Genomic DNA, 13,777 nt, shown 5'->3' on the forward strand with positions numbered 1-13,777 from the left:
AATTTTTACGAGGTTGTTAATTTTTACGATTTTTCAAGATTGCAGAGTTTTTGAATTTCTCCGTAAGGTTATAAAAAAAAATACTGCCACCCTAAAAATTCTAAAATTTAGCTCAAATGTGTTACTCGCCACGTGTGAGTAAAATGAACCTCAGCTTTAGAAATTAACCCAAGTATTTTTTAAAACAAATATTGAATTCTCAGAGATTTTTAAAATTTATAGTTTTTCAAACTTTATAAAATTCTAACCGGATGATCAGACATCGAAGTTCGAGGTTCATCATCATCATCATGCCGTATAAATATTTTTACAAAATTTCAGAATTTTTGGGTGTAGTAGGTTTTTTTCATATCTTAAACGGATGAGCTCAAAAACTGCAATTTGTGAAAATCGCGTTCAAAGCGTTTTTTCTTGTTTACGTTTAAACTGTAATTCATTATTTTTTAATTTTATTTTGAAAAAAAAACCCAAATTAAATCGATTCACACGAAGTTTTTGGCATTTGATTTTCGCAATTGAATGAAATATTTTTTAAAGTCATGTTTGAACAATCGACTTCACACGGGGGTCATGAAACCCCTTAAATGAATAAAGTATCTCCAACAATTTTTTAAGATGAGATTTTTGTTTCCAGTTCCGATTCAAAAGTTTTGGAAGATTTACATGTTGCATCACAGCTTTCGATTGTAATTCTGCAATACAATTAACTAGAGTAACACAACAAGCATAATGAATGAAATCGATCACAGTTACAAACTGTCGCGATGACGTCTAACAATTTTTACGGCATCTCAATGTTGTGAATGTGCGTATGAAACAGTAGGCCCCTACTCAAAATCATATTTGGAACAACAGACAGTAAAGACACGGCTTTGAGAATTGGGGGAAGGGGGGGTGTAAGCATGATTTTTCGGAAAAAAATTAAGAAACAAAATACACACATATAAGAGCAAAGGGGCGACAAAATTAGTAGTGCCTAGGGCGGCGACATCCTGAAGTCCGTCTGTGTGAAGAGGGGGCCCGGGAGCACACAACTGTCCCCTTATAAACACACGCCTCCTTTCCTGACATGACAAGCACAGTTATTTTTAATTGGTCATTTGTTTTGGCGCAGTTTGACCTAATTGGTCCTTGCGCCACAAAATACATAATCCAATTCAATAAATACACCCCAGAATAAACCGCCATCTGAAAAAAATGACCAAGTTCTGCGCGAATCATGCAGGCTGGAAAAAATTTCAAAGTAGTCCAAATCTTTCTTGTGAAAGCTAAAGTAAAAATTTATTAATATTTCAGCGCGACAAAAATCAATTGCAGTCAAAAAGAAAATGAAAAATCTTCATTGCATACATGCAGAAATCGGTATGAAAATGTGGCTGTCGATGAGTAATCGATAGAAAATATCCGAAACTACTAATTATTTTGAATATGCCAATTCATAAAATGCCTTAAATGTTATTATTTTACTGTTTCTACAAGTCACCTTCGTCAAGCTACCATTTTTGCAATCTTCCTTCAAGTTTTTTACACTTGACTGTTTCGATGAAGTTTTAAAATAACTCAAAAATATTGCCGTTTCATTGATCAACATGTAATCTGATTAAAACGACGGCATATAAAAAGGATCGCATAGTAAACACAACGCACTGTATGCACATTCCCTCAGAAATTGACTTGATAGTGAAGGAGAACAAATTTCCACATTTGGACAAAAAAGTATCGATTTGGTTAAAAAAATTTTCAAGTAGATCTCATTTGGCTAACACTTTACAAATATGGTGATAAATTTGCCAATATAGTGGATGAAACTAACAAGTAATTACACGTAAGCTAAACGTGACAACAAGGTTATACTATCACACTACATTGAGAGAAAAGCGCCAATTGTGAAAGAAGAATACCGAACTTGGCTTCTAATGGGATTGAATATTTCAGTTCATTTTCAACAAGTGACAACCCGCTGCTGGCGAAAAAATTTACTTTCGTTGGGTGTTTGGCGCATATCTGACCGCTAGAAAAATGACACGTCACAAAAATTCAAAGCATCATACCTCATTCAATATTCGTCGGATCCTAAAACGGAAAACACTTTTCCATATTAGTTTTTCACAAGAAATCACGTGTTTAATTAGTGGACCAACCCTGTGGTGGTTGGTCATGGGGAAAATAAATGATTTGAAGGCATTTGTGTTCGTTAAATTTACGTATCTTTTTTGTGATTTGTATACGTCAGCGCCACCTATCGGCTGTTTTTTAGTTAGTTTTTTCCTGTTTTAAAAAAAAAATTCCCGTGACCTAGAGATGCTAACCCTGCAAACTGTTTTCTATTTCGGTTATTTTTCCTTTTTTTATGAATTCTCAAAGTTTCTAAGGACTTTTTGCCCACCCTGTATATAGGTAATATAATAAAAATTAATTTTTTTTTAAATTGTCATGAGAATGCTTTCAGGTATTGGCGTCAATTCTGTTGATGTGTCCGAGCAAGTTTTATATATATATATATATATATAGAGAGAGAGAGAGAGAATTATGTATTATGTATAGAGAAATTATGTATTTATATATATATATATATGTATAAATACATAATTCTCTGAAATTTATGAAAAATAGTTCCAGAATTGAAGAGGAAAATTTTTGGACCTCCTGTTTGATACGGGGCGCTGGGCTCAGGCCCTGTTGGCACACCCGTGAAGGATGTTACTAATTTCGAAAAATTAAAACAATTTGTTAATGAGAAATGTTTTATAAGAATTTTCAAATTAAAAATAGACTGATAGATCACGAAGTCCATCATGTTGTTGGTCTTGGGTAATGGCTGAAAAGGGTTAAGAACCCATCGTTAAAATCAGTTTGAATCGGTGTTTCTCAAAGTGTGCGTCCGACTAGGAGCCGGACGTCACCAAGCTTTCTAAGGGGCGTCGCGGCGAGTTGGAGATATATATTTGTGTGTCTGTTCCTGCATTGAAATTGGGTTGGTTATGCACGCTTAATATTTGTTAACTATTCGGGGAGCCGCAGATAAACTATGACTAGGGCAAGGGAGCCTCGGGTGGGGGGAAAAAAATGAGAATCGCTGGTTCAAATACATCAATGATGTGTACAGATAAATTCTCTCAAGTGCTATTTTGAATATCTCTTCGGTGTTTCTCTTATCCCGCAAAAACGAAGTGTTTCATTCTGATGGCATATATAATTTATATGCAATATTTCAAAATTCCTACAAGTTTCAAAATTAGTTACAAATTTCTGCAACAGATGATGTTGCAGTTCGAAAAACTATCATGCGGTTTCCTCAAAATCCCTTTGAGACAGTTGCACTGGTTTAATTCGTGCGAATTTTGCTTCGAGACTATACTTGTTGACGCAAATGGTGGACATTTTAAAAATATTAGTAGTAGTATTTTGGGCCATTCTTGCTGCGCCGCACCGAAAATTGCCCCGTTCTGGCTGCACCTTCAAAGCATAATCAGTATTTTTGTTTTTTCTAGACAGCAGTGTGCCAGCTGTTGCAAAAATTATTACCAACTTTAAAATTCTGTTTGACCGAAAGCTTGCTGTTTCCTTAAGCATCCAATGCAACAAATGGTTCGTTTCTATTGCTTCTTATTCTGTTTTTATCCATTTTTCAAATGGGTCCGTCAAATTCGGGGAAACCTTAAATACAGTTTCATTAGCTTTTTTGCTCGATTTCTTAAATTGATTTTTAATAGAAAAAAGAATAACAGAAACGATAGCCACATATAGGTAAAAAGAAACCCTAGAATTTATTACAGACATTTTCATACATTTGGAACTGTTACAGAGGATATGAGGGACTGCATAACCGGGAACATGTGCTCTTCAAATTTCTTCATTAGGAATGGTTTCATTAACTTAAGCAATGCGTTGTAAAATCTTTTCATAATTAAGTTGCTCATAGGACCAAATCCAGTTAATCTCGTTAGGCTGTAGCCTTCCATTTCGGTCACTTTCAATGTCTTCAGTTTCGCTTTCCCGTGTTCAACATGGATTGTCACTCGTATACCTATCTTTTTCAAATCACCTTCGACTGTTCCTAAGAAGTCAATATCATAACGTTTTTCACTGCCAAATTCTATCAATTGATTGAAAAGTAAAAATTGAAAACAAAAAATACTGTTACCTGCGATGAATAAATACATAACGTTGCCTTTGTAGTTGAGTGATGTTTTCAGGTCATCCGCCGCAATGTTACCAGTCAGCACCATGGTATCTCCATTTAGCTGAAGACTGCAGTCACCGTTCCTGTAGGATTGTGAAATTCCTCTCACTATGATGTCTGTTGCTGTCATTCCGGTGTCTGTTATCTTGTCGATGACCAGTGGGTCCACTTTCTCAACCATCGATGAAGTTCTAAAGTTCGTCAAGATTTCATCGACGAGTTTGTTGAATTTTTCCACGTCATCGTCTTTCGAATCTAGAATTGGAAATTCATCGAATATACTTGAAAAATGGAATTCATCAATTTTCAAGATATCAATTGAGAGTCAAATGATAGATCATTAATAACTTCCGAAGAAACGCCCACATCACTAGTCTCTCACTATCAAAATCATTTAAAACCGTCTCACAGAATAACATTTTTTGTAATGGTGTGATTATGTCACTACACGTGTTGACGGAAAACGAAACCACAAGAGAGAATGCCCATGTACATCCTTCTTGAAAAGTTGAGGGGGGGGGGCTATTATATATCTGTTTCAAGCTGCTGCAAATCAAGGGCGGTTCCAGCGCCCTTGATTTGCTTTTGTTATCTCCAGCCTAGGCGTGTCAAACCGGCTGCCCCCCAAACTAACTATAGGCAGCCCAAAGAGTCCCAATATGATCCAAAAAATATCACTTTTGCATTAAATTTTTAAAAAAAATTGGGGTAAGCTGTGTCATAGACACGGCCGCAAGGCCCGCAAGTTTTGTGACTAGAACCGCGTGGAATTTTGACATGCGTTGCGTCACCCCCCCCCCGCGGAACCCCCAACGAATTGGTACATGCGGGAATGTGCGTGTACGTGTAGTGAAACCTGACGTGAAGTTTTTTGTTTCTCTGTAATGCTTGTTATGTGTAGTGCTGCCATCTGCCACCAGTTTTTCTAACTATGAGTGAAATGTTATGATTGAATGATTTATCGTTGTAGGACTGTTGCTCTCTGTGGCGAGACTTTTTAACGGGGAGATCGGCTCGCATTTGCGCCTTGAAGTTGGGAACCACAGAAAACCAACTTCAGCCGACCACCACTGTGGGGTTCGAACCTGGATCCTCGCATCGCGAGTCCGTCACTATAACCACTCGACCACCACAGCGGCACCAATATGACGACATTGCTCAAAAAAAAATTTCCACACACAAGAGGATTATTAATTCTGCAGTTTATTAAAATTCACGTAAAATATGGAAAATTATTAGCAAAAAAAATTATTGTAGACATTTATTGTAGACATATTCGGAGGGATATAAATATTGAATTTGAACATTCGCCCCAATCAAAAAAATCGTCAATTAGTAAAAAATCTGACCTTTCCTTTATAATATCAAAAGAAATCCGTCCCGTAACAGTTGAACGAAAGTTCACTGTGATATTCAGTGATTGAAATTTCGTTTTTCACCACTTTTCGAAATCAGGAAAGATTTTGAGATTCGAATATTTTAGCGTGAAAAAAAAGTGTCAATATCAATTACTTCAATTCCTGATATCTCAGCCAATTGTTACGTATGTTGTGATAGACAAACGCAAATTTTATTCATCTATTTTCTTGGGAGGAATTTTAATTTTCATATATCCCCACCTCAAATATTTTTTCACAAGCTAGTAAAAGTATTATAACTCAATTTCGCTTTCTTTCCTGATATTCTTTTCGCATAGCATAAGTATTTTATACCTTTAGGGCAATCATAGGGAAACACCTTGTATACAATATATTACAACAATAAAAAAACTCACCCGAAAATGCACCGGACACCAATACGATAAAAAGCACGAAAAGAGGAACCGGCTTCATGTCGGTGAAATGCAGTGATTCTATCGGAAATAACCGAGAAAGAGAAAAGTGGTTTATTCTTCTACCAATATAATCTTAAACAACCGAATACAACAGATTTTAATTTAATCTCATTTCACCAATTTTATTATTCGGCACTAAATTCCCGCAATAAACATCGAAACAGTATGAATACGTCGATAAACATCCACATAATGTAAAAAAAATACTATATATATTGCTTAAAAATTAAAATTCGAAAAATCACGGAAAGCTCTACTTCCAATGATTACGTAGTAACTATGCGATAAATGGAAGTATTCAATTATAAAATTGAAATGGAGAATTTCGTGAAATACTATACGTGCTTGCGGGATGTACCAAGTAACAACTTCAACGCTTTCAAAAGATGTATTGTATAGCAAACCTCTGCGTGAAGGAAAGTTGCTCTCGACTTCGTGATAATTGATAAACGATGAGAACAGAAGCACTTGTTAGGATTTGATAACGGAAAAATGCATGAATTTAGACTCTAAGGTTGTTCCAAGTAACGGTAAGTTGAAGATTACATAGCAGCTGAAGCACTGTTTTTTGCAAACATATAATACGTATCTTTTTGTGTATAAGGATAGTAACATAATATAATAATAATACGCAAGAACGCAAGAATAGTAATATAATCTCGTGATCTTCCATTAAGGAAAGACCTTCAGGAATGTCTGCTGCTGGTATTCATTGAAACCACGAGAAGAATTTGAGTCTTCAGTCGGTCACTCTTCCAACTGAGCAATACAGGCTCAAAGAGACACTGACGGAACGGCTCTTGCCCGGAACCTAAAGATCGATTTTTTTTTTTCAAAATTGCTCATTTTAAAATCAATTTACTAAGTAGAAAAAAAAGGGCAGTTAAATATACTACATAGCCAGGGGAAACTGTTTTGAACTCTCTACTTGCCAGTGGTGTCGGAGCCATGGGTGCGGTGGGTTCTCGGGCACCCTTGTACTAACCAAAATTACAATCTTTTCTATAAGCTCAAATATACTTAATTATACGAAGGTTTTTAACAGCTGGTTGATGTGAAGATGAATCTAGGAAAGAAAGAAAATTCATTTGTTCTGGCGGGGAATCGAACCCACGTCCCTCACTTGCCGGGTGACACTAGACTACACAGGCAACGAATTTCAATCTTTCCTTGGAGCTCGTGTGCACGGACCATCCATGTACGGTCCCGTTCAGTGCACACCAGCTCCAATTAAAGATTGAAATTCGTTGCCTTTGTAGTCTAGTGCACTCACCCGGCAAGTGAGAGGACGTGGGTTCGATTCCCCGCACAGGGCAAATGAATTTTCTTTCTTTCCTAAAATTATCTTCACATCAACCAGCTGTTAAAAGCCTTCGCATGGAAAGCGAAGAGTGACATCATCTTCGGGTTTTTAATAATAAACTTAATATATACTTATTAAATGATTTGTTAGGAAAGAAAATGACTCTTGGCTAAACTACACGGAAACATGCAAAATTTACGTAGATTCGATGGACAGAAATGATATCATTTGCCAAAAATTTGAGTTTCCAGCTTTGCCTCATCTAAATGAAGCATTTTAACATTTAAACAAATTGGGATATTTCGAGACCGAAGCTAAGCGTCGTATAAATGAAATACATACAATATATGGGATTCCCTGTACGTGTAAAGAAAAATTATAGACTTGTAAATAAGTTCAGGTATTCAAGCAAAGCAAATTCCACCGGGACCTACAATTTATCGCCGATTTCGAACGGCAGCATTCGACATTCTACTTTCTTTTTATACTCACTTAGATGTTGGTGCGCTAACCCTTCCGTGTGGGACTCTTTGCAGTAGCAATCTTAAGCGCAGGGGTTTACTTTAAAATGTTCAGAAAGCGTAAATGATTTTTGATACCTTATATAAATATTTATATAACCTTAATATTTATATACCTTATATAAATTTGATGAAAATTTTCCCACAAATCGTCTTCTGAGAATACACCACATATGATATTTCTTTTTTCACCGAGTTGTGTGAATATCCTATCATTTTAATACTTTTAATCGAGTGCATCAAGTTTGTGCTCAAGTTATGTCACACACAAGTGACTTTAATTATGATAAATGCTGGAATAAGAAAGTAAACACCGCAGCACTGGTAGACTAATTTACGTACTTTTTCCTCCCGCGGGTCCTTGGGCCTTGTAAACGTTAACCCGCGGCTCCATAGAGCAGCCTAGAAAAGAGTATAGAAGGCTTTTTTCTTCAAACCGCTGAATAAAAAAAGCCACGAATCACTACACCAACTCCTCGATACACTTCTGACCGAGTTTGGCGACTTGGCATCGCCAACACCACCAGAGTCGCAACGAAATCTGTAAAAACCACTACATTAAAGATAAATAAGTTTTCTCTGTTTGTCATGTTCAATGTTTGGTTTTTGTTTTTGTTAAATGCATTTGAATTCACTGAGATTGTCAGTAGACATTTATTTACCGCCTATTGGGGCAATTGCTTAGCAATTTCAGCTATGAAGAGCTATTTTTCTCATCTTCAACACCTCTTTGACGATAATTGGCGATGATTGGCCGAATTTGAGATCGCTATTTTCCCTCATTTTTCAAGAGACCCACGGAGGAGTATTTTTCCAATTCAGCATGCCAAGAGAGTCTGCGCCAACTCACGGCCAGAAATTTTTTCCCTTTGTTCTTGAATTAGATTCAGACATGTTTGAACATGTTTGTAGCAGCGAATTGATTATCTCTCATGTTGCGTTTGACTATGGGGCAGCATATTTCATTGGTTTTTTTTTTGTTTTTTTTTGTGTTCCCCAAACCGACACTGAATAATCATGGATTGTGAAAGGCATCATCAGGAGAACAGATAAACTTGACTTTGACCCAGTTTATCTATTCTCCTGATGATGCCAACCACTAGTGTTGGGGAAACGTTGGGAACTAACTCAAACGGACGACGGTCTTCGAACCCGAAAAAACAATTTTCATCAAATGATGGCCGCGAAAACCTTATCAACTATTTAAACCAAACCCTATTTCATAAATATATGGCATCCATATTTGCAATTGGCATCTTTTTTCAGCCACCTCGTTGGGCATTTCGCCTGTTGTAAATTTGTATTTGTATTATCCTCGCCTCGTGTTTTTTTAAAGGAGAAAAAATTCACTTTTGATCTATTCTGCATAAATTTTAACCTTCTCTTCCGAAGATTGGCACGAAACAAGATTGGAAGCCCTACATCTCGCGCCATTTGAACTAACGAGAAAAGGTATAAATAACGAAAACAAAATCAACATAAATAACGCAAAAACGAAGAAGCAAAGCGCGGTGTAAGGTAATTGAGCTCAGAAATCACACCTGCTGAGGAACGAGCGAAACAGAACGATGAAATTTAAAATGAAATTAACCACTTGCCTCTGATGGATTTTTAATTTTTTTAGTTACGTAATTAGATTACTATATCATGTAATTAGATCACTAGATTATGTAATTACATCATTGTAATCATCATTGAATATCATCACAAGATTATGTATGTATTACTAATAAAAAAATAGGAATATCCAGGTTGTAAAAGTTTCCACCTATTGTCACAGTGTGCAGTATACTATAGACACCTACTGAGTTAAAAATTTATGTTCGACACAATTTCCTTTGCCCCACTTAGGGGCCATTCAGGTAATATGTCAGCAGATTTTTAGCCTTTTTGATCCTCCCCCTTGTCAGAAAATTTCGTCAACTCTGTCCCTCTACCTCCTAAAGTATATTGGGATCAGAGACGTACACGGAGGGGGAAGGCACGAGCCCCCTATGCTCCCCAGACGACAAAAAATTAATTTTTGATGCAGAAATTTTTTTTTAAAAATTGATGTATATCGGAAGAAAATGCCATTATATGTTATTATAACCGATTTCTGTTAATTTCAATGCTGTTTGAAAAGCTAACAGCTCAAAATTTATCTTTAAGAAATTCATTGTGACCCACCGCCTAAGACTTTTGTGCCCCCCGATCCTGCGTATGCCTATGATCGGAGAGAATTGTGCCCTTCGAGAATATACATAGAGCGCCAGGGATATGCACACCTTTGGTGAACCACCCCACCCCTGTTCGAAGAGCATGCATCCACTTATGTACGGGAGTTCAGCAAATCACTGAAGGACAACGCATGCGACGCACTGAGTGGACGCAAAACCTTTTAGCTGGACCCCTCCTCCATATAAATGAGACAGGACATGGGGGACGTCTTTTGAGGTTTGAGAGGTCTACGAGAGAAGGAGGTTTTTTGAGGACTTATCAATAGGGGACATTGGTTAAGGTGCCCACAAACAAGGGAAAGTTTTTTTGTTGTTGTTTTTGGCATTCCCAATAAAGATGTCATTGAGACTATTTCATATTTTTGTAAAGGGCTGTTGATGACTTAAACATCATCAAAAGTCAGCAAATCCAAAACCTCCCCATCGATGCTGACGTAATACTTGAATGGCCCCTTAAGATACATTCAACTATGCTGCTTTGTGTCTCGGCATTGTGTAAATTATTTTTGCATTTATATGTTTTATACCGTTTCCATGATATGCACACATGTATAGTGGCATCAGTGTGAGATATATTTCATGTTTATGTGATTGTGCATCTTGTTTATTTTATGTAGTATTTTGCGTGAATTTTTTTTTTTTTTTTTTTTGCATGCTAATTTCACAGTAATTTATACATACATTATTCATTTTAGTAATTCTATATTTTTATCATCAACTGCAAGTTGTCATAGCGGACATTGATGTTCGACATGATTTCCTTTGCCGCATTTTATATTTAAAGGGAGTTGGTGCACGAATTTTTCAGAAAACACATTTCAAATACTATGAAATTTTCTGCGTCTAACTGTGTTCAAGTTTTTGTTTGTTCTACCTGTACTAAAAATATTTTAATATAAACTACTTGTTCAGGCATCATGTGTATGCTAATATATTTTCCACACACTAAAATGATCTTCTCTCAAAACTAAGTTTTTTGTTTGCTTTTTAGATAAGGAACATCACTCATTCAAATGTCTTGAAACTTCGTGCGAGATCAAAGCTGCATTAAGAGTAACTTACAAGCGGCTTTGGATCCATTCGTTAAGACTGCAATGGGCAGAAAACGATGTGCTTATTTCAAGCTACTGCGATAGACCAACAGCAGCCATTCAACGAACTGGTTATATAGTAAAGGCAATTAAAACGAATTAACGTGAATTATTAATGTATTAATATCTTCTTAAAACATCAAAGAATATATAAAAATATAAATTCAATCTCCAATAAAATTCACGAATTTTATTTTTTTAGTTCTATTGAAATCCAAACAAATTTCAAAATTTTTAGTGAAAAATATTTGGTTCGTTTATAATAATTTACATGTAATTAATTTTTATTGTTTTTTCTCACAAAAACATTGTTTCATAGTCTTTCTCACTAGATGGCGCTATTCACAATTAAAGACGATAACACGCACGCCACTGATGCGATGTAATCAGTGGCGTGGCTGCGGAGTTTCTCAGCGTTATGGATGTCCGCACTCGCAAAAATTTGGCAAGCGTTGGCACGGTTCAGAATAGACATCAGGTAATTGGTGCAATACGATTTTTCAAATAATTCACCTGAATATTTGTCGCTGGCCCGTAAGAGTTCCAGAGCGAGATCGAAATTCATTTTAGGCACATCCCCGAGTGTATGAATTCTATGAAAGAGTCCATGGTGTCTGTCTCGAAATCTGTTACCTCCACGCAGCTACTATCTTTCTCTATGGTGTCATGTTTGAACATGGCAGCGAAAACTTTAGAATGCGTACTTAGTACAAGCGAATGGACAGGTCTGGCTTCTACTCCCACAAAGACTACACAATCAGTATTCTCTTTGCTTGTGCCGATACCGCAAGTTTTCAATAATACTAATCGTTGGAGTGATTTCTGCCCGTCGATAAGTCCCAACACCGTCTCTAACGCAAGTAACACAATAAGTCATTTCCAGGACCACCGCTAAAACGTCATTGATCAATTGAAGCGTTAGATCTTCAGCCTCGATAGTTTTAGAATAACCATATCCTGAACGCGAGAAATCACACCAGTTCTTGTCACTCATTCTACTCAACCGAATGACATCATCAGTGTTGAGTAATGGAAGATGGACTTTGCATTTTACAATCTCTGTTTTGTTCATTCGATAGGCAAAACAAGAAAAGTATCTTTTGTGATCTTCTCTGTTTCTCCCCCCAGGAAATGTCTTCACAAATATCATTCCATACTTTTTTCCTCCAGCTGAAACATTCTGCTCTGGTGACTTTTTCCGATGAACTGAATTTTTCGATGGTCCACGTGCATTGGTTTCTTCAGTCTTTTGGAGTTCGCTATAACGGGATTCAACTGTACTTTCATCAACGTATTACAAAATCTGAAATTTCCGATACTTTCCATACTCTTAATGACGACAAAAAGATTCCGATTTTTAATGTTACATCTTGATATAATGTTGTAAAGTATATTCGGGGGTATTAAGTAGTACATATTCTACAGTGGAATTCCGTTTTAACGAATACCGTTATAGCGAGAATGTCGTTTTAACGAACACTTTTCTAATCCCCAGATAAGTTTACATAGGAACAAAGAAAAACCTGGAATTCCTTTATAACGATATTTCGTTATAACGAAGTGATTTGTCCGGTCTCTTGGAGTTCGTTATAACGGAATTCGGCTGTAGATGCAATTGTGCATAATTGTGTTTTAATATTAAATTGAATAGAAAACTCGAGGGGAGTTCGTAAAAAAGTTCAGATTATCCAAAATTCAAATTAACCAAGTTCTACTGTATTTGCACTACTATTCATTACCATCTTTTGCAGACCCCTAGCGCGTTGTGCGGAAACTTTTGTAATGACTGTTCCTAATCTTTTTCTTATCATTGGTCTCGCCACATTTCCATAACATCATGGGGCCCCATCTGCCTGGAAGTAACAGCGTGCCAATTTACATGCTCAAGAAAATCAGATTCAACAACCATGAAGCCCTTCTAGTCATCTCAGGCTGCCGGTCGCTCATAAACATCCCACTTCTGACATGTAAAACTTTTTCCCCAGCGCGACCCAACCCGCAAGGGTAAAAGGCTTATATCCCTGGAGGGACAGAGCCCGGGCCGCGACTGGTTTGTCGGTCGCTCATAAACAATCCCTACATTTCTAGCTACATTGTAGAAATTTAGCGCATCGTGATTGGCCGAAATGAGTGATGAACCATTACGTCACGCCCTGGTGAAAATTTTTCTGGCGACGTTTAACAATAGATACATTTTTAATTGTGCTGAGATCCATCATCCAACGTCGGAGTAATGGTTATTGTACGAGACTCAGGTACCGAAGGTTGTGTGTTCGGTTTGAAACCCAATCAATTTTTTTTCCCATGTTTGCTGTCATTTATTGATTTACTAAAAAATGTTTCCACTTCTGTTTCAATCAAATGCGGTTCACGTGTATCGAGATGACAATAATAACGGGCGCAACTATGATTTACTGATTCAATAAAAAAAATGTTTTCATTTTTCGTCAATGAACTTTGAAATTCAGTTTCACCCAAAACTCCGCCACTCGTGACATCTTGCTAGCTTTTTTGCTCGCAGCAACCAATCACCGGCGTGCTAATGCTTCCTGTGTTACTAAGAGAGTAGGGATTGTAATTACGCCACCGGGCCTGCATGAAATGTCAAGTTTATTTGGATGCAAAA

At 36.8% G+C, this 13,777-nt stretch overlaps 1 protein-coding gene across 1 annotated transcript; it reads right to left on the reverse strand.

Moving 5' to 3' along the window:
- Window positions 1–3,750: 3,750 nt before the first annotated feature.
- LOC149072596 (uncharacterized) lies at window positions 3,751–6,386 on the reverse strand. Its single transcript, XM_089246377.1, has 4 exons — window positions 6,376–6,386; window positions 5,958–6,035; window positions 4,145–4,438; window positions 3,751–4,057 (listed from the first exon to the last, which is right to left on the reverse strand). The coding sequence occupies exons 2-4, from the start codon at window positions 6,013–6,015 to the stop codon at window positions 3,783–3,785; spliced, it is 627 nt and encodes a 208-aa protein (XP_089102503.1). The 5' UTR covers window positions 6,016–6,035; window positions 6,376–6,386; the 3' UTR covers window positions 3,751–3,782.
- Between the last annotated feature and the right edge of the window lie 7,391 nt (window positions 6,387–13,777).

Source organism: Pholcus phalangioides, unplaced genomic scaffold (assembly GCF_987345545.1).
Source record: "Pholcus phalangioides strain wild (caught in Gottingen) unplaced genomic scaffold, Ppha-v1.0 ptg000017l_1, whole genome shotgun sequence".
NCBI lineage: Eukaryota > Metazoa > Arthropoda > Arachnida > Araneae > Pholcidae > Pholcus > Pholcus phalangioides.

Bases quoted from the DNA above. Each gene is read 5' to 3' on its own strand.
- LOC149072596 (XM_089246377.1), bottom strand. From the start codon at position 6,015: ATGAAGCCGGTTCCTCTTTTCGTGCTTTTTATCGTATTGGTGTCCGGT. The intron at 4,439-5,957 runs GTGAGTTTTTTT...TTCCAATTCTAG, and splicing joins GGTGTCCGGTGCATTTTCGG to ATTCGAAAGACGATGACGTG. The intron at 4,058-4,144 runs GTAACAGTATTT...TTGACTTCTTAG, and splicing joins TATGTATTTATTCATCGCAG to GAACAGTCGAAGGTGATTTG.